Genomic DNA, 27,727 nt, shown 5'->3' on the forward strand with positions numbered 1-27,727 from the left:
TCAAGGTAGCCACTAAAAACTTAAAAAATACATTAAATAAGAAAGAATCAAGGTGGTCCACAAAGGAAGATCATAATTTTTTCTTTATATTTTATTTTTCCATACAAAATTTCCTGTTTATGGTTTCCCTTCCCTCTCCTCCTCCCAGTCCCTCCCCTTCCCATCCAAATCCACTCCCTTTCTGTCTCTCATTAGAAATGGATAGGCTTCTAAGGGATAATATTAAATATAACAAAATGAAGTAGAGTAAGACAGAAACTATCACATCAGAGTTGGACAAGACAAACAGAACGAAAAGAGTCCAAGAGAAGGCGCAAGAATCAGAGGCCCACTCAGGAGTCACACGACCTGGGGCAGACCCGTGCAGGCCCTGTGTATGCTGCTTCGGTCTCTGTGAGCTCATAGGAGCCATGCTCATGTCAATGCAAAGGGCCTTGCTCTCCATCCCCTCTGCCTCTTACACTCTTTCTGGTTCCCCTTCCTTGGGGTTCCCTGAGCTCTGAGAGGAGGGATTTGAAGGAGACGTCCAGTTTAGAGCTGAGTGTTCCAAGGGCTCTGAGTCTCGGCATAGTGTCTGGCTGTGGGTCTCTGTTCATCTGCCGCAGAAGCAGGAAGCCCGAAGTCTCTGCTAGTGTGTGAGAGACTGCAGGTGTAGGGAAGACTGCAGGTGTAGGGAAGACTGCAGGTGTAGGGAAGATTGCTGGTATAGGGAAGACTGCAGGTGTAGGGAAGACTGCAGGTGTAGGGAAGGTGGTGCCTGCTAAACCTTTTCAGATTTCCACTCTTCTCATAAAGAATCCTGCAATGCTAAGTGCTGTGTGTGATCCCTCTACACAGCCCGACTCCCTTACAAGGAATCCCCAGAAGTAGGGCAAATGAGAAAGCTGGTGCCACTAGTGTCTAACACAGGCCTTGCTAGAGAATGAGATTTCTGTAAGTGAAATAAAGAAGTTTCTAGAATTAGCTTCCAAAATGCAATCTAATAAAGGGTTTGGGAACTAAGTCAATAATAAAACAGCCATCACTGTAACACTGTTGGAAATGTGTACTTTCTTCACACTTGGTCACCACTGCCCACCCCCTCCTCACCCCCCGCCCCCCAATGTCGCTATAGTAACCAGAAGCGAGGTCCTGACATTGAAAACTCCAGTAGAGACATCTTCTGGGGCAATCAGTAAGGCTTCAGTTGGGAAAGCTGCACTCAGCTTGTCTTTCAACCTAGTTAAACCTGATGCCCCAGCAGAGGGAGATTCAGGCTGAATGAATAATAGCATTTAGGAATATATGAAAGAGGCAGCATTTGGGAATGGGAAAGAATCCAGTATTCTTCATTTGGATAATTGCTAAAAAGCTCACCCTCTGGCCAAATTACACAAAACCCAACCCTATTAGCAATACCCTGATGAGCTCATTCTGTAACGCGTGAGTCAGCACTCGCTCCGCAGCAGCCCGACAGACAGCAGGTTAAACTTATCTCGTTAAAGCTCAGCTGTCATCAAGCTTGATTTTCACAGTTAGCTACATTCTGATACAGCTCGGAAAGCCGCTGGCATAAGAAGTTCACGTTATTATCAGAGAGTCCTGGCCTTGTGAAGCACCACTGGCCTGAGCCGTAGCCCCAAGCAGACCAACCAGCACCACCAAAGCTAATTGTCCAGCATCCTTTTTCCACTTTTCTGGGCCAAAAAATAAAGAGAACAGTCATGCCGTTCTTTTTCCCTCATCATATCAGAAAGTACAGAAAAAGGACAAGCCCCAGGCTGAGGAAGGGGCTAGCGATGGGCTACAATGAGCTCCCAACTCTCCAGCAGACACTTCCCTGCGACACAAACCTCACCCAGCAGGGCACAGCTATTAGATTAGAAATGTCAACTCAAGAACAATGGCAATGGGTTTCTGATCCTACTGCACGCACTGGCTTTGAGGGAGCCTAGGCAGTTTGGATGCTCAACTTACTAGACCTGGATGGAGGTGGGGGTTCCTTGGACTTTCCACAGGACAGGGAACCCTGATTGCTTTTCGGGCTGGGGGGGGGGACTTAATTGGGGGAGGGGTAGGGAAATGGGAGGCGGTGGCAGGGAAGAGACAGACATCTTTAATAAATAAATAAATTAAAAAAAAAAGAAATGTCCTTCACAAAGGCCCTTGCTCCTAAAACGGACCACTGCTTTAGTAATCCACAAGGGGGCGCACTGTCACCACTGGTTCTGCACAAATCAGACACACCTAGGAGTTACTATGGGAAATTAGTGCTCAGTTCTTCATTTTTATAACTAAGCTTTCAGGTTTTTAGCTCTTGTCTCGGTCAATACTATGTTGAACAAACAGTGCATAAAATTATTCTAACTTTTCCTTTCCTTCTCTTGGCTTCCATCAAAAGAAAGTTACGTAAAAGCCACATCTGAAAGTCAATTATTAAAAAAAAAATGAGCAAATGCATCTGTAGGACAGGCTTTGTTAGAAGAATTTAGACTTGGCATATATGGCCAGATGGGGAAACACTGCTCTAGGCTGCGCTGAGCGATCGTCTTCAGCTGTCTGTGCTGAGTGGAGAGACAAGATGACAGGGTGGGAAAGATGGGTTTCGAATAAGGACTCATCCAAGCCCGGTTCCCTTCTCTGTCACTGGCCTTGGGACAGAAAGCAGGCTATTCAAAGCCTCGGAATGGTTCCCAGTTCTTTACCAGGCAAACAGGCCTCTGAGAACTGAGGGCAGAGACCAATAAGAGAACACGCAGAGTGTTTCTGCACAGCTCCAGGAAGAAGCCAGCACTCAATCAATATAAAGTATAAGCTATATTCTTATTAAGATGATAATGATAAACATTAAATACTTTAAGCACAGACTTATATACTTTTAATTTTTAAGACCAGATTTCTTTTTCATGGTCACACATTTAATGCTGAAACCCACTGTATATGTAAGGACTTCAGAGCCAACTGCACATTTGCAAGATTTCAAAATAGTCGGAAAACTTTAAAATGAGTGTGTAGTACAGGCTTGCTATGGAAAACTGACATCAACTCTGTAAGGATGAAATGCATCACTAGTGTCTTCCCTCAAGCAATTCTTACAACCCAGGCTCACAGAATTAATGTTCATTCTGATGATTTAGTGATTAAATAAGAGATGCAAAACTCTTTGAGACAGGATTGTTGCTGTCAGGCTGGAATATGGGCTATTTAATGCTCAGGCCTTGAACTTAGCTATGTGCATGAGATTCTTAGTTCCCTACCAATGAGCTGGGAGAGATGGGGAAGGAAACACGGCACTTTCGTGCACACTTCCTTCAAAGTGCAGCTGTAAAATCCCATCACGGTGAATCTCAGCTGCTCTAGCTCTACAGAGTCCAGAAGAGAGACACCGTTCAACCAGATCTGTATCAACCCCCTTAGTTTATGCAATGAAGCTATCAAGATATTGAGAATACTCACTTCTTCCAAGTCTGAGACAAGGCAATGAAAACTGATGGTTCTTAAATGCAGATGTCTGAGAACATTCTGGAAACTAGAGTGACATTTCCCAGTGCATCAACATGGCTGAGCTCATCTCCATAAGAACCAGCTGGTAAGGGACCAATACTAAGAGGGGTAGGAACTTGAGTCACTGGCAGGAAAAAAGAACACAGTTTGTGTTGTGCGCACACACGAGCGTGCACGAGTGTGCTGCCGTGTGCACCTTTAGCAACTGTACCAGTCTTGCCAGCCTTGTTTCAATGACAGCTCTGTGAATTGAAGAGATACTATCTTTGAAAGAAGCAGGTGTGATTTCAAGACAAGTATGTGGGAGTCAACTTAGAAACTTCCAAGTATTGCCTTGGTCTATAATGGCACAGCTACAGTGCAGGCTGGATGTTAACATCTGAATAACATACTACATTAGAGAAGACAGAGAGATGCCTGGGCAGACCAGTCAATCATCCAAACAAACTAGCCTGTGAACAGGAAGGTAATGATGGGCAGTGGGACAGCGAGGAGGAGAGCAAAGACAGATGGATAGGTGAGGAAAATGCCCAACAAACATCAGGGCTTAAGAGGCAGAAAGCACCAGCAGCTGCTACTACATACAGCAGACACCCTCATACAGCTGCTGCATGCAGAAGCCAAGTTAGCCTGACAATGAAACCAGCCCGATCCGAACTGGAAAGCCCAAGGCACATACAGACACAGATGTTTTTCATATCATGTAAGTATGCAGCAAACAATCTAAGCCTAACGCAGCCTTGATACAATAATAGGAAACAACCCAAAGCCAATATACCTGAGGAACTATGGGAAAGAGTTTTGTGTGTTCCAACAGGCAGTTGTAATAAAGACAATGTAAAAGGCTCAACTCAAAAGAAAAGCAGCAAATATGTGAACTTGGGTGAAGCTAATAAAGATTATCTCTGGGGAACTATAAATAAGACCCTCTAACTCTAATTGGTAGAAGACACATAGCTCCAGTAAATTCAACGCAATAAAAACACTTCCAGTATCGAGCAGGAGCAGCTGGCAAGGAGGAAAGCCTAAAGCCGACAGCTTTGGGTCTACCGTGCAAATGCCCCTGCTCCCCAGCACTGTGGAAGGCAAAAGAACAGAGCCAGAGATAATGGGGAAGACGTTTGCCTGGGCTAGAATAGTACTGTGAGGCACGAGGAAAAGTGCCAATAACTGCATCCGTGCAGACATGGAAACAGTAAGGACGCATTCCATGTGTTACAGCGTCCAGACGCTGCAGAAACCACAGCCCCTGCCTGGTGACGTCAATGGGCTTTGACAAATCCCAGGGAGGGAACAGTCAAGCTGTCAACTTCCATTACGATTTAACAAGCATGCCAGAATCTAAGTCGAACAGGTTTGTAAGAGTATTATTTGAGGTACTGGGAACAACACTAGGGCCTTGCACAAGCTAGCGAAAGTTCTACCAATGAGCTATGTCTTCACGGACAGTTCTTAAGGAACAAAGGAAAGGGAGGTTGGATTTCAAGCAAACAAAGGGTCATCTGGTATATGCATGTACATGCTTCTCCCCTCCCTCCTACCTTCCCCCCTCCTGGTGTGTGTGTGTGTGTGTGTGTGTGTGTGTGTGTGTGTGTGTGTGTGAGAGAGAGAGAGAGAGAGAGACAGAGAGAGACAGAGAGAGACAGAGAGGTGTCAGATGCCATTCTCAATGGCTCTCCACTTTTTTGTTTCATTTTTGGTCATGGTGATGTTGAACACAGGGCCTCCCACACGTGAGGCGCACACTACCACTAGTCCTCCCAACATTATTTTTGAGATAGGGTCTTTTGGTGAACCTAGAGCTCACCCATTTACTTGAATGGTTGAGCAGCAAGCTCTAGGGTCCTCTTGTCTCCTTAGTTCTGGGATCTGAGACTTGCTCGCCCCCACCTCGCTCTTTTCGAGGGTGCTAAGGATCTAAACTCATGATTACAGGTGAGCACGCTACTGAGACATGTCCTTGACACACAAACACAAATCAACATGGAATTCAGTTATATTATCATGCCCAGTGAATTGAGGAGACCAGCTACATATGGCCAATAGAACACGGGGGAAATAAAACCTCTGTAGTTACTCGGGACTTTGGCTCCAGTCTACTGCATTTAGAAGAAGGAAACAGAATGACCTTTCTTCTTGGTCATCTCTCTGGTTTTCGCCTTGTTTTTTGTTTTTAAGCAGAAACCTGAAAATACCTGGGGGGGGGGGGGGAGGCTGTCACAATTTAGAGCAAGCATGCTGAGGACAAGCCAGGGGGACATGTTGGGGAGCTGCGTGCTCCAGGCCACTGCCACCCAGCACTGATGCCAGCCCCACTGCCGCCCCCCCAGGTTCTCTCCAGTATCAATAATGACTCACTCATGAAAGCCGCCGCTCCTTAAGCTTATGCAAACACATATGACAGACACCTTCCGAGCTCCACTAGACAAGACAAAGATCGTAAAACGCAAAGAAAACCTCGACTGAGAGGTGTCTGGGAACTTTTAAATTCTGACTCAAAGACATTACTAAAAGCTTCTCTGTGACATTGCCATCTAAACAAAGATCGACCTAAAATGACAGATGTTAGCCAGCAAAGCAGATTCCTACCGCGAAGGTGCCACGCTGGTCCTATCTGCAGATTCCAGATCTTTGGAAGGCATGTCTCGGCAGAGGACCTCAGTTGTGACAGTCACTCTGCCCCATGGCCATGAACTAAAAAAATTCAAAGTCTCTTCAAATTTAAATTCTCCCAGTACTTTACAAATAACTGTAGGGCTGGTTTAATGTAACTTAATTAACAAATACATGATCTGAATATAAGCCTATGACTTTAGATAAAGGACTAATTTAATTATATCACATTTTTCTCTCTAAATGATTCAGTAACGCCATCATTTAGGGCACTGGTATTGCAAGTCAGGCAAACGTGGACTCCTCTGATGGACTTACACATTTATATCTGATTATCCCTTTGCGTACACTTCTGGTTCTGGCGGTGAAGTCTGACGGAAGACGTTGGGAGTTCCTACTAATGCACCGTCCCCAAGGGTCTGGAAGCTGTAACTTCCAGCCTGGGGCTCGGTTCATTGTTTGCTGAACTTCCTCAGTCAGAAAGAAACCTGTTTGTTTAGTACGGGTGATTATTTATTACAATTAGTAAGCTTCTGTGCTCAACTGATTTCCTTTCCTCTACTGGGGACAGAGTGGAGGTGAGACAAGGTCTCAGAGAGCCCAGGGCAGCCTCTTTTGGCATGTACCTGAAGCTGGCCTTGAACCCCTGAACTTTCTGTCTCTGCCTTTCAATTGCTAGGACTATAGGTGTTTTGCTGTTATTGATTTTCTTCTTCTTCTTCTTCTTCTTCTTCTTCTTCTTCTTCTTCTTCTTCTTCTTCTTCTTCTTCTTCTTCTTCTTCTTCTTCTTTTTAACCTCCCAGCCTTCACCTTCAGGAAGATTTATTTATTTATTTTTGAGACAGGGCCTTGCTATGTAACCCAGGCTGGCCTCAATCTGGCCTCTTGCCTTCATTTCCTGAGTGCTAGGATCACAGACATAAGCCACCACACCCAGCAAGAAAGTCTCTTTAAAGTAAAAAAATAATGCTGGGTAGGAAGGCCTATGGCAAATCCTACTGTGGAGTGAGGATTACAGTAAGAGGTAAGCCAAGACACCGCAGGGAAAGTACTGTCCAGGTAAGATTACTGTGAGGCACTTTAAAACTTAGGAGCCTCTAACCATTCCCCCAACTCGTAGCTACCTGGCTTAAACTGGCTGACAGGAGAATTAGCCTTCAGAAGGTGAAGCCAAGCAGGGTTTATAATGAGCCATACACAGAAGAAAAGCTCAACATTGCACTGTCTGGATGTCTCATTCTAGGAAAATCTAGTAAGGATTTTACTTAACACAGAGGAAAATATATAATCTACAAGTTAAAAATAATTGCAGCACCTGAAAAGCAATCAGCAGATGAAGGCACAGCACAGAAAATACAAAATTACAGACCAGTCCAGCTCCCGTGTCTGCTAACACTGCTGTCCTCCAGCTCCCGCATCTGCTAACACTGCGGTCCTCCAGCTCCCGCATCTGCTAACACTGCGGTCCTCCAGCTCCCGCATCTGTTAACACTGCGGTCCTCCAGCTCCCGCATCTGCTAACACTGCGGTCCTCCAGCTCCCGCATCTGCTAACACTGCGGTCCTCCAGCTCCCGCATCTGCTAACACTGCGGTCCTCCAGTTCCCGCATCTGCTAACACTGCGGTCCTCCAGCTCCCGCATCTGCTAACACTGCCGTCCTCCAGCTCCCGTGTCTGCTAACACTGCCATCCTCCAGCTCCCGCATCTGCTAACACTGCCGTCCTCCAGCTCCCGTGCTCCACTAGCATACTGCCATCCTCCAGCTCCCGTGTCTGCTAACACTGCGGTCCTCCAGCTCCCGTGTCTGCTAACACTGCCGTCCTCCAGCTCCCGCGTCTGCTAACACTGCCGTCCTCCAGCTCCCGTGCTCCACTAGCATACTGCGGTCCTCCAGCTCCCATGCTCAGCTAACACACCGTTGTCCTTAGCCTGCTGTTGATTCTTTCCTGTATCTTACCTTCTCCTTGTTGAGAAGACCTGATGCTAAGCAGAGAACATGGAAGACAGAAACCCTAACAGGGGATGGTAGAAACATACAGAAGACCTACAAACTGGTCATCAATGAAGGCCCACGAAGGCCAGAGAAGAGAAAAACATGATTGCAACTTAAGAACACAAAAATACACAGGACTTACTAATGGGCTAAATTTAAGTAGAAAATGGAAAAAACAGTCAAGAATTTTGCAGCAGGGAAATAACAGACTTAGGACAAAAGTAAAGAGGTACACAGAAAAGTAGGTTAAGCTGCAGACAGAAAATTCTAGCTGCAGTGAATATAATATACCTACACCTACATGCAGAATTTAAATAATCCAGCTAATTTTATTTCAGCATGACTGTCTTTGTGTCACTGTAAAAGTAGTATTATTTTAAATTATACATGTAAGAGAAAAGAAGTATTATAGTCTTTTTAAAGGTTTTGGGTATCCCTGAAGGATACCTACCCTGCAAAGGCAACTACAGGCAGGTGCCTTTACCAAGTCCAAGACCCCAGGCAGTGAGTGAGCAAACAGCCGCAGGTGTCTGAGCAGAGGACACTTTACAAGGAGCAGAGACAAGGAGCGACTTTGCCTCCACAGAACTAACCCAGGCACTTTCACCCTGTATGAAGAGATGAAAACTCTACAAGGGAGAACCCTGGGAAATCATGGCTAGCCCTGAAGGCTGCGGCAGTTCAGGCTTGGTGGGAATACATGCAGGCCTAACGGTTATACACTTCACTACCGTCCAATCTGGCAATCTTTAACTCCTAAGAGGAATATGCAACAGTATGTAAATTTATCTCCACCACCAGCACTTTAGTCTGTCTTCTCTCCGTTTTAGATTATGTGTCATTTCTTCTGGTTTCCTAATAATGTAAGAATTTCCTACCGAGAGAGAGAGAGAGAGAGAGAGAGAGAGAGAGAGAGAAAGTCAGGTGGTGGTGGTGCACACCTTTAATCCCAGCACTCAGGAGGCAGAGGCAGGTGGATCTCTGTGAGTCCAAGGCCAGCCTGGTCTACAAGAGCTAGTTCCAAAGCTACAGAGAAATCCTATCACAAAAAAATCAAAAACAAAAAAAAAAAAGGAATTTCCTACTATCCTACACCATCCTTCCCCACCAAATGTACTATTTTGCCTCCTATTTCAAATTTCCAACATTCTTTATCTTATTTCCCAAATCCTCTCTTTTACTAAATTTAGTGAAACTCTGGGGGTGTATAGAGAGAAGACCCTTAAGTCAGTGTATGAGGGACAGATGCTGCCAACAGTCTGAGGACCCTCGGATTTTACAGTCTTCAGAGGTTTGAAAAGACTGTTAGTTTTTAAGCAGTTCAAACTTCAGATCAAAAAAAATGGAACCAAGCAAATTAATTTTATAAAGCAAAAAATCTTTTTAAAAGCAAATGCAACATTCTTACTGGAGTGTCAGTCAATAATAAAATCTTTAATGCACCAACAAACAAGAATGTGCCCAGTGAAGGCACCAGAAATAACTCAACAGCAAGCCGCTATCTGCAGGAACTAGCTGCACTGATCAGTCCCAGGAGGGAGCAGAGAAGCCCGGTCCTATAGACACGTTTCCTTGTAGCTCTCTGGAATTCAGTCTTTATATTGACTACCCATACTTTTCTCCTCTACTCGTACTAACGCCATGAGCCATACTGACTTTCTTCAATGCTTCAAGTGATCTTACATTTCTGGAGAAATCTATCAGTCTTCTAGTACATTACGGATTTAACCTGACCTGCTCTTTGAAATGCTCTGTCTTAGGCGGGTGTGACTTGACTGTTCTTTCATATCCATTGTAGGCAGTATCCAGACTATGCTGGCCTTAGGAATAACTCTAAATGCATCCTGCTTCCTCTACTTTGACTTTAGTTTTTGTGGCACTTCCCAGCTACAGTCTTTCCTTTCTCTTCTAGCATCTTGGCTCCTTTCCTCAGCAGGCCCCCACCTCAGAGCGCCTCCCGTCAGCCTCTTGTGTAAACAGTACTGCTACCCCAGCCTCGGGATGCCCAGAAGCCAATGGGGCTGCCTTGTACCCCACATAGCGGCTGCTCCAGCTGGAGAGGATGAATTCAAAAAGAAAACGAAAAATTTCATTACCGGCAAACTGTAATTGCTCTTTTGCAGGCATATGTTTTGACTCTTTTACTATTTTTCCTGTTTTCTCTTTGACTTTGGGTTTCACGGTTATGTCATGAACCACCTGAGCACGCTTTTCTTTCGGTGGTACTCTGCTTTAGGCTTAAACTGCTTCTTCTGGTGGTACTCTGCTTTAGACTTAAACTGCTTTTTTTGGTGTTACTCTGCTTTAGGCTTAAACTGCTTCTTTTGGTGGTACTCTGCTTTAGGCTTAAACTGCTTTTTTTGGTGTTACTCTGCTTTAGGCTTAAACTACTTCTTGGTGTGTGTTTTAAAAGGTGGCTGTTCTAGAACAAGTAGTTCTGAGTCTGTTGTTACAGCAGAAAGAAGGACCCTTTGCAGCAGCCCGTGTCCTGTGCACTGCTCCTGGGTGTGCCAAGACTGAAAGCCAGCTCAGGCTTTCGCCAGCATCTTCTCTTGGGACAGATGCTATAGACCACAAACACCCTGACATAGCCCGTGCTTGGCACACTGCAGTCGGGACTCATTTCTAACCTTACAAAGCACTTTGGGGAGTCACTCAACCACAGATGTTTCACCAGCTGTGCCTGTCCCCATGCACACCTGGCAGAAGCATGAAGCCCTGCCTCTGCCCCTACACCAGGGAGTGTCCAGTGAAGCCCGGTCACTTTCTCCTTACCTTTCTCAGAACCAGCACATGACCCTTCAGGTGACTAACAATGCCAGGCTCGTCTCTCCACCTCTCCACCTCATTTATAGTCTAAATTATTTAGCATGTCTTTTATATTCTGTCAAGTTTGGTTTCATTATTTTAGAGTGTTAATTTATGTTACCAAACATAACCAAAAGCTGAATGAGTCCAAAACCAGACTTAACACCTTCAGTATTTAAGAGCTTTGTCACTTGATTTATTTCCTTCTCTTTGCGAGCGCGCACACACGCACATGCACGCACAGGCACGCACGCACGCACGCACACACACGCACATACACACACACGTTTATTTTTAAATGTCATTCTAAACAAACCGAAAAAGATGACAATTTCATTCAATTTCTAAAATACTATTACAAAATGTTATTTTCATAAAATATGTTGATGCTGTCTCAGTAATGAAGAAAATTAGTGACAAAAACACCTAAAATCTAATTTAGCTGGAAACATGGCTCGGTTGGTGGAGTGCCTGCTTGGCATGCAGGAAGCCTTAGGTGTGACCTCCAGCACCTCAAAGAGTAGGCGTACTAGCTCACACCTATAATCTAATACTCAGGAGGGAGGTGGGGGCAGAAAAATCAGAAGTTTCAGGTCATCTCGGGCTACACAGTGAGTACGAGGCCAGCCTGGGCTACATGAAACACTGAATCAAAAAACAAAGTTGTAATTATTATCCTTTTCTAGTTATCTCTATTTTTCAATGTTATCTAGAAATACAGTATCATTTATGAACTTATGCTTTTAAAAAGTCAGAATATAATACAGCACTTTTTCTCCCTTGTATTCTTTCTCCCTGAGAAAATTAAATGCTATGAACATCAAAAGTTTAGTTTTGTGAACAGGAGAGAAATACATACAGTGGAAAACACGGAAGTCGATATACGGGTGCGAGCCTCTTCTTTCTGCTTCAAATCCTGCTCGGCTCCTTACACGGACATCGCCTGGGCAGAGTCAAAAACAAACGGTAGTTCGTTAGAAAGCTGTTTCTTATGTACAGACAGAGCCAGGTGGGATTCTACTCCTTGGTAAGGCCCAGCCAGGGGAGGTAGGCGACATATATGTGGAAATGCCACAGTGAAACCCATGACTGCATGCTAAAAAATAAACCAAACAAAATGAACTGAACGAATGGTTAAGAACTGACTTTCTTGGAGGAGCTAGTAAAATTTCAGTATTGATTTATAAGGCTGTGTTAGGAATCTTCTAAAATTTCATTCCTTAATAATAATCTATATTTTAAAGGTCATTTTATTACTTTGATGGGGTTGAACCAATAATCATAAAATGCCATAAAAACAAAATCTGTTTTTACAGAAGAAAATCTTAGAACAAAACTTTAAAAAGTCACAGCAAGAAGCAGGCATCCACCATGCCTGCTCTGCCTAGCCTGGTACACTGGGCTGACCACAGAGAGGAGAGATGCTCTGCCTAGTCCGGTACACTGGGCTGACCACAGAGAGGAGAGATGCTCTGCCTAGCCTGGTACACTGGGCTGACCACAGAGACAACGGATGCTCTGCCTAGCCCGGTACACTGGGCTGACCAGAGAGAGGAGAGATGCTCTGCCTAGCCTGGTACACTGGGCTGACCAGAGAGAGGAGAGATGCTCTGCCTAGCCTGGTACACTGGGCTGACCACAGAGACAACGGATGCTCTGCCTAGCCCGGTACACTGGGCTGACCACAGAGAGGATGGACATAGGAACCACATTACTCTCAAGCAGCCTGCAATTTCAGTGCGCAAACTCCCACTGGACTCTGCAATTAGAAATCTCTCTTCTCACCTAGGGTTTTAGTGAAAATGAAGACTGCACTTTGGTTTCCCAGCTGCCCAAACCTAAATGATCACGCAAAAACTGCATTAATTACAACACTGTTTGGCTGATGACTCAGGCATATCCCTAGCTAGCTTTTACATCTTAAATTAACCCATTTCTATTAACCTGTGTATCACCATGAGGCTGTGGCCCCCACCTACTCTCTCTATCTCTTTTGGGATTTCCCACCTGGCTTTATTCTGCCCTGCCATAGGCCAAAGCAGCTTCTTTATTAACCAATGGTGATAAAACATATTCACAGCATACAGAGGAGAATCCCACATCATTTTAGCAAGTTCTTAAACTTTTGTTTTTATCTGTTTGATGTTGTTCTTACATAAACCCACATGATTTTCAGGTAATTTAGCAACCAATTACCAGGCATTCTTTGTATCATAGGCATTGTTAAGTTCTGCAGTCAAACCCAAATAAGAAGAACCTTAGTTCCCATTCTGTGGAAGCAGAAATTGGGTTCTGGTGGATCAAATCGCATTTCTATGTCTCAAGTTCGTGCAAAGGACAAGTAGTACTTAAACCCACGGTTCCAAAGCAGCACTTTCCTGTTAATGCTGTCCGCAGCGACCACGTTCACAACAGAGGAGAACCTCGTAGGAGCTTCAGCTTCCCACTGCCACTTTGTGCTCCTGAGACACTGACTTCCTCGAAGGATCGCCCTTCATCGACTGTGATCCATCTTTATCTACCGAGGCCTCTTTTATGTAGGGAGTCCTCAGTATGACAAAGGTCTGCTGAGTGCACATCAGACCCAGCACACACCAGTGCACGAAGTTTACCTTCCCAGGGCTGAATGAATGAAATAAACGCATAACTGCTTTCCATGGAGGAGGGTGAGAAGCTATAAAGTGAGCTAGGAGGACGGGGAATGGAGAGATGGGGAGGAATAGTGTCGTAGGGGAGTCCTCACTGAAGAGCTGTCTAGACAGGGACCTGAGGCCATCAGAGGAAAGAGGCTTCCAAGCACAAGGACGAGCAAGCATGAATGCCCTAAGCCAGGAGCACACTTGGCATGTTCACAGACAAGTAAAAACACCAGTCTGACAGGCATGCTGGGAAAGGGAACTTGGGAAAATTGGGGTCAAAGAGGCATCAGGCTGGGTCACACTGGACACTGGGACCTAACACACCAGTTTTGGCTGTTACTCTAAGGTCAAAGGTTCTCAGAGTACTCTGAACACACAGTGAAGATGACTTCAGGTGACTTTATTTATGTATGAAAAAGGTTCACGTTGGCTGTGTAGACCACAGCTCAGGAAGACCAATTAAGGAACAAGTTCAAGAAGCAAGACAATAACCAGGGTTTAGAGTGGTGACAGGATCAGGATGGTGTGATGCCAGTTTCCTTCATGGTACCTGCACTTGTCAATCAACTAGACAAGGAGTATGCCAGAAACAGGAGTCGAGAATGACCGATTCTGAGAGACTGGAGGCAATATCTACTGAGATGGCGAGACTACAGATGGGGGAAACAAATCTTCCCAGGCCTGTTAGAAGTCTGAGGTATCCATCATTCACCCATCAGAAAGCACCCACAGAAACAGAGTAAACACATCTAGAACTTTGCTTTAGGGGTGAAAGAACCATAAACATCGTTTTTAAGAGGCAGGGGACGAGGAAATAAGGAACAAACACCTGCTGTAGTAGGACAGAATGGAAGTGGGTAAGACACACAAAATACAGAGCAAATTAAAGAGGAAGGAGTAAGAGCAAAAACAGAACTTGGGGATACATTTAGGCTTAAGAGTATAAAAAGTTAGTGAAGAAAACAAAGGAGGAACAGAGGTAGATAAACTATAACAATTAGCTCAGTATCTTAAAGCTGGAGGGAGAACTCTAAACATGAGGAGAAAAGACAGGACCAACTCCTCAAAGGCAAGCAAATACGCCTACTGGGATATCACTGTGTATGTTTAATAGTGTGACGTAAAAAGCAAGGGACGTGTTTGGGTAACGAGGATGCCGACAAAGGCAGGAGGGAAAATTGAACATGTACATGCAGCCAGTTACAAGGAAGCATAAGCACCAAGCTCTCTCAGTAGACCCACCCCCCCAGAACACAATGAAGACTGCCTCACAGCAATGGCTCAGGCTCGTCCTTGTCCATGCTGACAGCACGTCTTTATTTAGCAGCTCTAGAAACCCATTTTCCACAAAAATGCTCTAGAACAGTACAAAGCTGTACACTAAAAATACCGTCCCATTAAACCAGACTTCTACATTGTCTTAACTGTAAACTGCCCCTATTTATCCATCACATTCAGTACTAGTTTTCAGATGTTCGGCTTCAATCTCTGCTATAAAAAGTAATGAAAAGGCTACACAATGAGAGATATCTCATCCCAAATAATACGACAACAAAATTAACTGGCACTGATACAAACTGTGCTTACCGAGCATACGAATATATAATGCAGTCTGGTCAGAACTGTCATAGGAAATAGCTCCACGTCTCTGAAAAAAAAAAGGGATGCATTTTAGCACATGATAATAAAATGTGATCTAAAATTTAATTCAGCAATCATGCATCTATTATTTATTGCATATTATTTGCAAAGCATTCTGCAAAAAAAGGTTGACTACCCAAAAATCTGCTCTGGAAATGTCCCGCTGGAGGAAAGAGAATACAGTACAGAGCGGCTAAGAACTACCATAAGACATGGCCACAAGAGCAAAGGGCTTGAGACTGACACACAGTTGATTTCTTTCGGGGCTGTGGGATGCCGAGGATGGAACCCAGAGACTTTGGCATGCTAGGAAACCATTCTATCACTGAGCTGTATCTCCAGTCCTATAGAAGTTGGTTTCTAACAAACAAACAAACAAACAAACAAACAAACAAACGCGACAAGTTACCCAATGGGAAAGAGAGGAAAGGAAGGGCTGCTGCCATTCCAGGTGCCTCTCCAAGCTCCAGGACTTCATATACTACAAGAGTGATTACTTACTTCAGGTCCCACTCACAGGTTCTCCAATGGCTCCCCACTGCACTGGAAATGAGTTCCAACCCACATTCTAGGGTTTATCGCCTCTAAGACCTGCTCTCAATGCTCTTGTCTTCCACAGCCATGACCACCCTGATGCGGTCACACTTCCCTTACTTTTCTCACTGTGCCCAACGTCGGCCTTCACCTGTGCTGCTCCCTGACATCCTGAGGCCTTGCCATTCCTGCTTCGTATCTCTGAGGCCTGGATGAACATTTCCAGGGAAACCCTGGCTACCAAAGCTGCAGCCATCTGAGAACCACGCTCTCTTCCCGCAGTGGCCCACAGCACTGGCTCCATTTGCTGCTGCCTTTAAAGCAACAAATCTTACTGACTGCTTTAAAAACAACAACAACTCAGTTGGGTATGGTGGCGCACACCTTCAATCCCAGCACTTAGGAATCAGAGGCAGCTCAGTTTCCATTTGGCTAGTATTATCCTATTTGCTTTATATTAAAATAGAAATTCCACAGGAGCTGGAACCTTATCTGTATCATTTACCACTGTATCCTGGCCTCTAAAAGAGGACTTACCATTTAGTAAATAAATAAATGAACAAACAAATAATACTTTGTCAACAAATGCACTTGTTGCAAATAAAACTTATGAACTGAGGAATAAATAAACAGTTACTGACAGAATTGAACAAATGAATACACTTCAAAACCTGGAAGGTGCAACTGACCAGTACTCTGATCATCATCTAAGTTCTGTGCCAGCAAACACCTAAATCATTGCTGGCTACCCCAGATCCAGACCAACATTCAGAACAGCGCCTGGTACACCAAAAACAGAGAAGGAGCTGATGAGATGGCTCAGTAGGTCAAGGTGCTTGTTGCCAATTCTAATGGCCTGAGTTCAGTCTCCTAGACTCACATGGCAGGAAGAGAGAATGATTCCTGCAAAGTGTCCTCTGACCTCGACAGGCATGCTGCAGTCTGTGAGTTCATACACACACTTGCTTATAATACACTGGAAAAAAAACAACTGTTTGTTTGAGACAGGGTCTTACTATGAAGCACTGGCTGCCCTGGAACTGCTCTGTAGACCTGGCTGGCTTCGAACTCACAGAGATCTGCCTGAATCTACCTCCTGAGCATTGGGATTGAAGGTGTGGACCACCATGCCTGGCTGGTTTTTTTTTTTTTTAAAGCAATCAATAAAATTAGTTCCTTTAAATAAAATTAGTTCCTTTAAAGGCAGTAGTAATTGGAGCCAGTGCCACAGGCACTGTACAAGGACCTGAGGAGATGGCTGAGGGCGGGGTAAATACTATTTAATACATACACTAACACCCCCCCCCCAAAGCAGAAAGGAGAGCTGTTCAACCTCATCAACAAAAGAAGTGTACACTGAAGTCATGTGATCAAAGTTCTACTCATCAGAATAATGATCTAGTCCACAAAACTTTGGCTGAGAGTTATAGGCACTTAATATGTATGTTTCTATAAATCTTCGGGGAGGTAAGAATATTGGCTTAAAAAATAATTTAAAAAATTTACTTAAGTGATTAAACAGAATTGGTATGCAAAACTACTCCTCCAAATATTATGTTTCTTTTTTTTTTTGGTGTGTGTGTGTGTGTGTGTGTGTGTGTGTGAATGTGTAGAGGCTGAAGGCCGTCTCCAGTGCCTGTATCTCAGGCATCATTCACTCTGCTGGAGGAACAGTTTCTTCCTTGGCCTAGAACACACCAAGTGGGCTAGACTGATGGCCAGAGAGCCCCAGGGATCTGCCTTTCTGGTCCTGGGGGCTGGAACTACAAGCATGAACCAACAAGCCTGGAGCCTAGGTGGGCTCTGAGGACTGAGCAGGTAGCTCCTCAGGCTTGGCCACGACCACTTTACCAGCTGGGCTAGCACCTCTGCCCCAAGTTATATTCTTAGTGCTACTATCACTTGGGGGAGGGGGGAGCTAAAACCTTGTATGATTTAATCTTTTTAAAAAGCCCATGAAATGTAGAACAAACCTTTCAACTAAAATTAAAGTCTATCAATATTTATTGTCTCCAAGGATACGGAGGGACAAAGGTAGAATGGAACCTTTTAATACATAACTTTGTGCCTTTTAAAATCTTATAGCATGTATAGTTATTACATTTCACAAAGTAAATAAAACAAAATGTGGGAATTATCTTTTAAAAACTACAAAGAAAACATGATCTTAAACAGCAAGGAATAATGCATACAGAATGCATTCCTGGCCGCGTGGCAACAGTGTCTGAAGCAGCTGCTGTCCCACAGCGAGCTAGGCATTCTAGAGTGAAAAGCCACTGCTGTCACCTGATGTGAAGACGCCACTCAGCAGGATTACGGTCATCTCCACACCTCAGTTTACGAGGTTACCGGCCTTACTAGCAGGCTAAGGGTCAGTCAAGCAGTCTGGGAAAAGGTGGTAATATTTCTTCATTGGCTAAAACCCATTAATGAAACCACAGGCATCAAAATGTAATAATGTATCATAGCCATACCCATCAATAAAAACTTGGTGAAATGGCTGGTTAAAATGAAGTCTGAAGTACTACTCTCTACAAGGTCTCTAGTAGGGGTGTTCAGGATTCCACTGCCTTTCCTGCAGGGTGCATACTTATCCAAACAGCCACTTCCTAAAGCCTAACCAACTACATCACACAAAGAGCAGCTGAAGACGCTTGTCAAGTCTGCAGTCAGACATGTTAAAGCTAGGTGCCAAACACAACCTGGAGTGCCACTCACCCACGCACACTGATATACTGTACGGTGCTCACACATGGACGCACTAGACATAAAAATGCCAGGGCCTCTACTAATTTAGACAAAAAGGGTAAAATTTAATGTATCCCAATGAAGTATAGACTGACAATTACATAATAAATAAAATATTCAATTAGTACTTACTTAGGGTTAGTCTATAGATAGCCAAAGAGCTATCCTGAATCCCAAGATACAGCACCTACTAAATAAATCCAAACAAAACTAATTTTTTTTAAAAAGTATAAACTTTTAAAATAAGTATCTGAACCCACCAACGAATACAATCACACATCAACTTCCTCACAAATTACATTTAACATGAATCTCATCAGGTTCTCTCCGTAATCAATCTAGGTGATCTAAAGTAACTCACTTTGGGAAATGAGTTGCACCATAAACTATATTCCATGGAAGAGTGTCACTTTCAAAAATGTGCTTCATACACCAAGACACAAGTTGAACTTTTTTTTTCTTAAAATCTCAATTTTTAAAGCCACATACTGGTAGAACTGTATTTTCAATAAGAACAGTAAAGCAAACTCCATCCTGTGTCCGCATCATCCCGAGCTCCCTGGGCTTCTGCCCACATTCCCATTGCACCTCTCCAGCGAATGGAAATAACCACGGCTTCCACTCGTGACTCTTCTAATTTAGCCAGCCTGGGAACAGCTTGTAAAGCAGACTAGTATAGGTGAGAGCCTGGGCGCGGCTGAGCTAATCAGCAACCAACAGCCGCAGCATAAACAAGTTCAACCATAGGCCCTGCAGAACCATGGCGCTCTTGGAGCCAGCCTGAGACACCCGTGTGCCCTGGAACCCAGTGAATCATTCTCCCATAAAGACTCCATGTGGAAGGAAATGACAAGCCGTGTAGAAGCGGTTCCCAATATTAGTTAATGCATAACTTTTAAAGACAGGCATGATGAAAGCAACAGATACTCTTCTAGGTGTTTTCATACAAAATCTCACTTAACCCACACACGAAATCTGTGCAGTAGTCTTGATCGCCACTTTACAAGTGGGACACTGAGTTAATGGGTTTAAACACAACAGCTCTATATAAAGTTTCTGGGAGCACTGGAAAATTACACCATATGTGGAATAGATGAAACACGACCACGGCTCCAAAGCCATTTTCCCCAACACAGCAAAACAGGATTTTAGAATACGTTGTCTCTGATCACGTACTAAGAAGGCGAGCTTTGGCTTGACTGCCCAAACTTCTCAGATACTGCCTTCATCTTTCGAGTCTTTTTGTCCCAAATTTGTTTTAGAAAAACTAGGCGTCAGCATTTTTTAAAGAAATAAATTCTGGCAATCATTGAAAAAGCGAGGGTCCTGCAACCATCTACAACTTGACTAATACATTGTTAACACTAACATGACCTTCAGCCCACAGCTTGGAAGCCAAGACTTTGAAAAGGAGCAAATAGCTATCAGCAAAGCAAACTAATCCCTAATGTTTTAAACACCGGGAGTTTTTAGACTATACTGAATTTCTTGAAGAAATTTCTTTAATCAAGTACACTGACAAAAACCATTTCAAATAAAAGACAAGAATGCTTCAATGCTATGCTTCAACATGAGCAACTCAGCAGCGGGGTACAGTGCTGCTTGGAAAAGAACATTAACTTTGTAGGCGCTTTCTGTTGCTTAGCAAACAATGGCAGCCTTGAGGATTTTAAATTAATAAGTTACCTTCTCAATACAGAAAGAAGAGAAGCCGTATGGTAGATGAAAGAGGCAGCCATTTTTATGAAGACGTAGAAGATAACTTAAAGCAGTGTCAATGTAAGCATTTGTACTTCAGCTTCTGACTCTGGTTCAGGTGGCAGGCTGGCTAACTCACTTTCAAGTACTTCTCAGCGGAATTCAACTTCAAAACAAAGAGATCGCAATTGTGTTTTTGTGGATGTATTTTAGCTATGGGTCAAGGCTATGTGAGGGGGCCACACGACAGGGTGGGTTTTGGTTTATAAAGCTTGCCACTGATTAAAATATTCTTAATAATTATATTTTATATATAAACATCAGTCAGTCCTTTCTCTCAAAAAGAAAATATTTAAAATGTGTATACTCACAAGTCTGGCTTGTTAAATTCTATAATTTTCAAAGTTAAACTTCTTTAAAGGAAGGGCACTGGGAAAGCTACTGGGCTTCTATGATACCACAGAAATCCTGTAGGAGCAGTAAAGTGAGGGAAAAGAAGAAAAACAAAGCCTCACAAATAGCAGTGTTAAGCCTTTTTCACAACAGAACCCACAGCTCTTTGAAGTCAGAAAGATTAAAATCAAGACAAAACAATGTAGATATTTCAAGCCTATCAAATATGCAAATTAACAACTAATGTCACAATCCTAAGAGCAGACATGCCCTCCCGACCTTAGAGGCGATCCACTTGATCAGAACCAAAGCTAGACACCAGATCAGTGTGATTCCCATTGGATCAACCAAGAGCCCACCGCATACTCTCTCCCCACCACCAGTGTGCAATGGCAAAGAAGACTTCCTAAGGAGTCTGACGAATAACAGCTGTCCGGGCCAGAGAGGACACTGACTGCCTTGAACCTCAGGCAGCTGCCTTCGGACAGTGATCACCTGACTCCTCTGAGAATGTACTGCCTGGCTGGCCTTTCTGCCCAGCGCATGCTTAGTGCCACAGCCCCACAGTTGGGATAGAGCACAGGAAATAATGCTGGAAGACAGGAAAAATCCAGCTGGCATAGCAATCTCATGAAAGGTCTCAGGCTAGCCCAAACACATCTGTAACCATTCCACACAGTAGTTTGGAACGATTCTCAGAAACACTTGGCAAGGCCAAGACTTTCCTCATTCTTCTCATGCGGGCCAGCTCTGCAGGCGTAACCCCATCCCATGTGGAATACTAGTGCAGTCTGCACTTCACCTCTGAGGACTGCATTTCTTCAAACTTTATTTCCTTTCAAGTGGGACTGCTACTGCTTTATGATCACAGAGGCCGTGGTAAAAGAGATCTGTGCTACCTAACATGACACTTTACTTCTTTTGGGTTTGCTGACAAGGCCAGCGTATTTTCAAATAATAAGAGGTGTTTGTTCTCAAGCCCTAAGGCAACCTCGCTCCTGTAACATTCAGGCTGCACGTCTTCTCTTGCGACTCCAGAGTGAGTGGTCCAGGAACCGAGCTTGCCCGTCTCCATCCATCTTCACCACCTCCCATAGCATCCAGCAGTTGCAGGGTACTTCTGATGGAAAGTCTCTCACGAACCTCTCCAGCAAGTATTTAAGCTTCCATTATGTAAAGGACAAGGATGTGTGAATCTGAGTGGTCACAAGCATGGCTCCTGACCTTTAGAAATCACAGTCTTTATTAACCCAATGTCTGCAACCAAACACAAAACTGCTGGTAACAGAAAAAAGCCGGAGTAACTCTACTGCAGAGAGGTGGGCGATCAGTAGGCCAGACCCTGCAGCGCTGAATGGAGACCTTGTACTACAAAAATTTAACACATTTTTCTAAGCCCACTTTGGCCAGTATAATGCAGAGAGGTCAGGGCTGGCTGGGCGGTTAGGACATCACTGCAGAGGCTCCAGAGAGAACGACGACAGCTGGACGGACAAAAATAAACACCGAGGACATGAAAGATTGTGCCATGGACTTTAGTTCACAAGGAGACAAAATAATCTACACATTCCCATCATATAAATGAGGGTGTTGACACATATAATAATGTAATTTTCTTATTAGTTCTCAGCACCAGCGACTTATTTGGCTTAAAAAATATTTGTGTGTATGATGTGTATGTGAGTGTGTGTGTGTGTGTGTGTATGATGTGTGTGTGTGTATGATGTGTATGTGAGTGTGTGTGTATGATGTGTATGTGTGTGTGTGTGTATGATGTGTGTGTGTGTGTGTGTGTGTGTGTGTAGGGGGTATTACTCAGGTATCAGTTTTCTTCTAACTTACAGGATCCAGACTGAACTCAGGTCACCAGGCTTGCACGCAAGTGCCTCTATGCACAGAGTCACCTCACTAGTCCCAGAGTACTTAGAAGAACTTAATTCTATACCTGTCAGAATTGAAATAAGCATGCACAAGTCTAAATTATGCTTTTCCTAAGCTGAAATTATTCTTAACAGAGCCATAAACTTTATTCATCTTGCTATTTCAAGACATAGTAACAAGATGTAACACGCAAATTCTTACCCTGAACTGTGCAAGGATGATTTGTCAGGAAATTAGGTTTGATTATCGGAGTCTCTGACGGTCTGCTCCAGGGAGGCTCCAACAACCAAGATCAAAGGCTTCGGTCCAGCAGGGGGCAGAGGCTCAGAGTAGAGTGCTTCTGGGCTCAGCTCTCTTCTCATGAATAGGAGGCCAGGCAGAGCCAGTGGCTAGCAAGAGTGTTGGGGTCATGGGGTCATTGTTTGCCACCTAGCCTGAGTGCTAAAGGTCAAATCAGCCCACCAGGAAGGGGTCTCTCATCTCCTTCAAACTTCCTGCCAATCAGAAGCCAAATATAAAATGACTAATTTTTGTACACCATTTAAGCATGTTTAATGAGTCTTTATGGTAACCATGTTGATTTGCGTTTCCTTTCAGACTAAAGTCTGAGAAGAGCTGAAAGGGGAAGAGAAGGAACCAGGATTCAGAAACACCATAGAAAAGAACAGTAAGAGAAGTAAACACAAAGTTCCCGTTTAAGTGGATTTCTGTTGGGATTATTGTTACCATCTCCAAACTACGGGGCCTGGGCATGAGAGCTGCCCTGTGCCTACTCCCTGCCCACCTCCCAGGTAACAGCTAGTCGTATGCAGCTGTACACACCTGTGATTCTAGTTCTCAGGAGGCTAAAGCAGAAGTATCGCGGGTTCCAGGCTAACCTAAGTGGCATGAGATTTTGCAAAAAACAACAAAGCCCTGAGCGTAGGGCATGGCGTGCACTTGGCTTTTATCCCAGTACAGCAAAAACCAGCTCATAGTGTGTGACCACAGCTCTGACCTAACCACTCTGGATCCCAATCCCAGCATCCCTCAGGGCAGTTCACACCATGCTAGTCATGTGGCAAAGAAATCTCTCACCTGGGACAGGACTGGCAGCTGGGCTTTCATTTCTAACACCAGCTAAGAGTCTGGCTCTCTACAACGGCGGGGGACCCCACCCCAGTATCTACACTTACATGTTTACTGCATGTCTGACACTGTGATGCAGAGATAATCAAGATAAAATCCTATCAGGAAATTTCCTAGTAGACTGAAAAACGGCTATTGGATTTACAACTGAAATCACCAAGTCTTCACTGCTGATAACGTGTTTACAGTTTGGACGATATTGCCAAATCCCAGGCAATACAGTTCTCTGTAAAAGACGTTTAACTACCTCAATGTCAGGAACCTAATGGCTTTCTAACTTTTCATTATTTTGAGACACACTACTTAGTACTAATTTATCTTGGTAAATTGTAAGGCTTCTTGCTATAAAGAAAATGGTTTCAGTAAAACTGAAAACAGAAGGTTTTTGCCGAGTTAGTGGCCTGCATCACTAACACCACTTTCACACAAACTTTCTCAAATCTTTAGGGAAACACCGGAGTGCAATCGAGGCATTAAACACAGCTAAACCTTCATAGACTACTTTAGACTATAAGCAGAAAGTTTAAGTCTCTTTAAAACATTTCTGGGGTTTGTAAGATTATTACCTGAAAAACTCAGTTACAGGTAGCCCTTACGATTTTATAACTGATCAATAAGAAACAAAGTGTGGCTCTGATCACTACTTCCTAGAGGAGGAAGCCAAGAGCAGGGTTATCCAGGGCTCTGCCATCTGCAGCGCACCTGTCAATCTTGGCAAGAGCCTGCAGCTATCCATACAGAGACTCAGCATGTCCCTCAACCAAATTAGGCTAACCTCATCTGCATTGACATCACTGCCTATAATTTTGGAATCTTGCAGACAGAAATAGCTTACACAGGGCTCTTTATATAAATGTGGTATAGTGTTTAAAAAAAACCTTGTAACTATATTTATGATAGGAAAATGTGGAAACTATCATAGTGGAACTCCAACTGTGTGTTGCCATCCCGCGGTAGTAAATGAGAGGGGAGCTTTCTCTTTGGCCTCTTTTTAAAAGCCACAAGTTGACATTTTTTCAAATGGTATGAATTTCAAAACCTAAAAACTGGTGGGCTGGTGAGATGGTGCAGTGGGCAAAGACGCTGGCCAGGCGAGCCCGATCGGCACCTGAGTTCAGTCACTAGAATTCACATAGGGGAGGAATGGGAGAGCCAACTCTAACCTCTATGTATGTCCCACAACACACGTGTCCTCCCTAAACGTACGTGTGTGTGTGTGAACAAACTTTTAAGAGTTAAAAATTTATGTACTTGTCTTACATCAGTGGTTCTCAACCAGTGGGTCGTGCCCATCAGAATTTTTTTTTTCTGATGGTCTGAGAAACCCCAGCCATAATTTATTTTCATTGATACTTTATAACTGTATTTTTGCTACTGAGTAGTGTCTCAATTCCTATGTGTTGTAGGATATTTTTACACGCTGTAAAGATGTGTTGCTGTGATTGGTGTAATAAAAAGCTGAGTGGCCAATAGCTGGGCAGGAGAGACAGGCAGGATTTGCGGGCAGAGAGAGGAAGAGGAGATAACTGAGTCACGCAGGAGACTCTACTGAGACACGGAAGGAACAAGTCAGACACACAGAATGGGAGAGAGGGAAAAGCCATGTGGTAGACTATAGATTACTAAAAATACGGGATATTTTAAGTTATAAGAGCTAGGAGGACAAACCTAAACTAATGGCCAAGCTTTCATAATTAATAAGTCTCCATGTCAGGATTTGTGAGCTGGAGGCGGGCAGCAAAGCTCGCTACACCTAAGACCATAGGGAAATGTGTGTTTTCTAATGGTCTCGAGCTGTTCTAGATACATTTATTAACAAATTTTTTTCATGTCAAAATGCAGGTGATTGTTTAAATTTTTTAAACTCAGCATACTAAGAAAGTATGCTTTGTGTTTTACATGCAACTCTTTGTTGATCTCCACGCCACAGCACAGAAGCTCTGGAACAAGGCAAGGTCAATAAAGAAGGGTGCACTGCTTGATGGAGCGCTTCCCTCTGGGAGTTTGTGCTTGGCCAGCAGGCCGTCCTCTCAGGACTCGCGCTGCTCTCATTTGTTCTCAGGGTGCCGTTGGAGATGGTCAGCGTTGATGAAACCCAGCCGCGCTAGCCGCTGACACCCTCTTGGTCTAATGCTAGCAACTTTAAGCTTCCAGCATGCCCGGTGTGTGGTCCTTTTAGCATGCACATGTTATAGTTGTGGGGTCTGTGCTACCATTTTTATCCTTTTCACTATTTCGGCAGTGTTTGGTGACAGTGTCCTATGCGTCTACATTTTTAAGGCAATTATTGCATGAGCTCAATAAGCAAATCTATGCACTCTTGGTCTGTCACACGGTGACGCTCCGTGCGACCTGAAAAAAACAGGATGTTTTACTTCTTCCTCCACATGAGGAGGAGTTACACGCTCATTTCCTTCAAATATTGGGTTACAGTGTGCCAACTGTGTACCTCACAATGACCAGATGGCCCTAATCAAGGGGTGAAGTTCCATGTCATGGTTACGTATTGATGCTACTGTCCTGTAGAAGCTTAGCTTCTTCTTTCTCACTTTTGTAACTTCTCTTTTAATGAGAATTTTATAATTGCATGTGTTTATTTATTTATTCATTGTATGTATTTGGGCCCTGTTATTTGTTTCTAAAAGGGGCGTTGGTCTTGAAGTCCTTTGCTCAAGCACTCAGCTTCTCAACTACTGCAAACTGTAGGCTCAAGTTTCATGGCTTTAGATTTCCACAAACACCTAGCATATTTAAATTCCAGGTTAATAAGAGAATAATTAAAGACACACATAGGAGACACCAAACATCTGCTGACTATCCAAGTCAAGACACTATAGTCCTTAATATAAACCTCGTGTACCAACTTCAATTTAGTTACCAGGAAGTTTAATAAAGTTACTAAAGGCTCTTCAACAGACGAGGCCCACCATCTCACCCCAGGAGAGACTTATTTCAATGAGACCTACTTGTAGATTAAGAATGAAACAGCAAGCCGGGCGGTGGTGGTGCAGGCCTTTAATCCCTGCACTTGGGAGGCAGAGGCAGGCGGATCTCTGTGAGTTCGAGACCAGCCTGGTCTACAAGAGCTAGTTCCAGGACAGGCTCCAAAACCACAGAGAAACCCTGTCTCGAAAAACCAAAAAAAAAAAAAAAAGAAAAAAAAAAAGAATGAAACAGCATCCTACCCTTAAGATAGTGAATGAACAAACACCGTGGGAAAGTACATATGACAACCGCTGCTACGCTCTCCAAAATAGTCAAGGCACGGAAAAGGTTTTGAAAGGACACCTGAGGCACTTGGGTTCGACAGTGTGATTAATCTGCATGTGTACTATTGGGAAGGAGGGGAAGGAGGGGAAGGAGGGGAAGGAGGGGAAGGAAGGAAGGAAGGAAGGAAGGAAGGAAGGAAGGAAGGAAAGCTGGAAGAGGAAGGAGACTGGACCCTGGGGACCCAGAATGCACCAGTGATTACATCACAAGCAAATGCAAGGGTGCCCTTAGTATTACCGATGTGATGTATACCCCATCAAGAAAGACATCAGGATAACATGACATGGTCTGTTGTGGGAGCTGCGGGGCTGCATTCCGCCACCCAGCTCCTGCCACCGGCTAGCTTTACCCGAAATAACAACACACAAATTGTATTCTTTTAAACACTGCTTGGCCCATTAGCTCTAGCCCTTACTGGCTAATTCTCATATCCCGATCAACCCATCTCTAATAATCTGTGTAGCAACAGTCTTACCAGGAAAGATTCAGCATGTCTGACCTGGAGGCTTGCTTCATTGCATCTGCCCCAGAGAGCTGAGCTATGGCGTCTGAGCTCACTTCCTCTTCCTCCCAGCATTCTGTTCTGTCTACTCCACCCACCTATGTTCTAACCTATGAGGGCCAAGCAGTTTATTTTTTAACCAATGACCTTCCTCCATCAATGGTCAGTTTTCAGGTTAAAAAAAAGATAAGGAAGATAAAGCAGGAGAGGCTCAATATGTTTAACAACCAGAAAAACGCTACCTAAAACCACAAGGTACTACTACATGTCCACAAAAAACAGCTACAGTAAAATGAAAAGGAGCAGCGGGATCTCGTGTTGGCGAGAGATGGCTTGAACACAAATGTCCGTAACTGTTTGATTCATCACAATCAAGGCTGCTCACGGCTCCCACA

The 27,727-nt window shown here is 44.0% G+C and overlaps 1 protein-coding gene across 3 annotated transcripts in view; it reads right to left on the bottom strand.

Annotated features, from left to right (window-relative positions):
• Pde7a (phosphodiesterase 7A) overlaps positions 1–27,727 on the bottom strand; it is a 94,754-nt gene that overhangs the window by 25,074 nt on the left and 41,953 nt on the right. For 2 of the 3 annotated variants that reach the window (XR_005975835.1, XM_041667618.1), the window contains exons 2-3: positions 15,125–15,185; positions 11,758–11,841 (exon numbers count right to left, since the gene is read on the bottom strand). Coding sequence is in view for 1 of the 3 variants with exons in the window: in XM_041667618.1 (XP_041523552.1) it covers positions 11,758–11,841; positions 15,125–15,185 (145 nt within the window). In the remaining 2 variants the exon portion in view is untranslated. Of the gene's footprint in view, positions 1–11,757; positions 11,842–15,124; positions 15,186–22,633; positions 22,690–27,727 lie in introns of those variants that run through there. The other variant, XR_005975836.1, reaches the window with a different exon arrangement.

Source organism: Microtus oregoni, unplaced genomic scaffold (genome assembly GCF_018167655.1).
Source record: "Microtus oregoni isolate MIOR12 unplaced genomic scaffold, Mior012 000017F_ref0000208, whole genome shotgun sequence".
Taxonomy (NCBI): Eukaryota; Metazoa; Chordata; class Mammalia; order Rodentia; family Cricetidae; genus Microtus; species Microtus oregoni.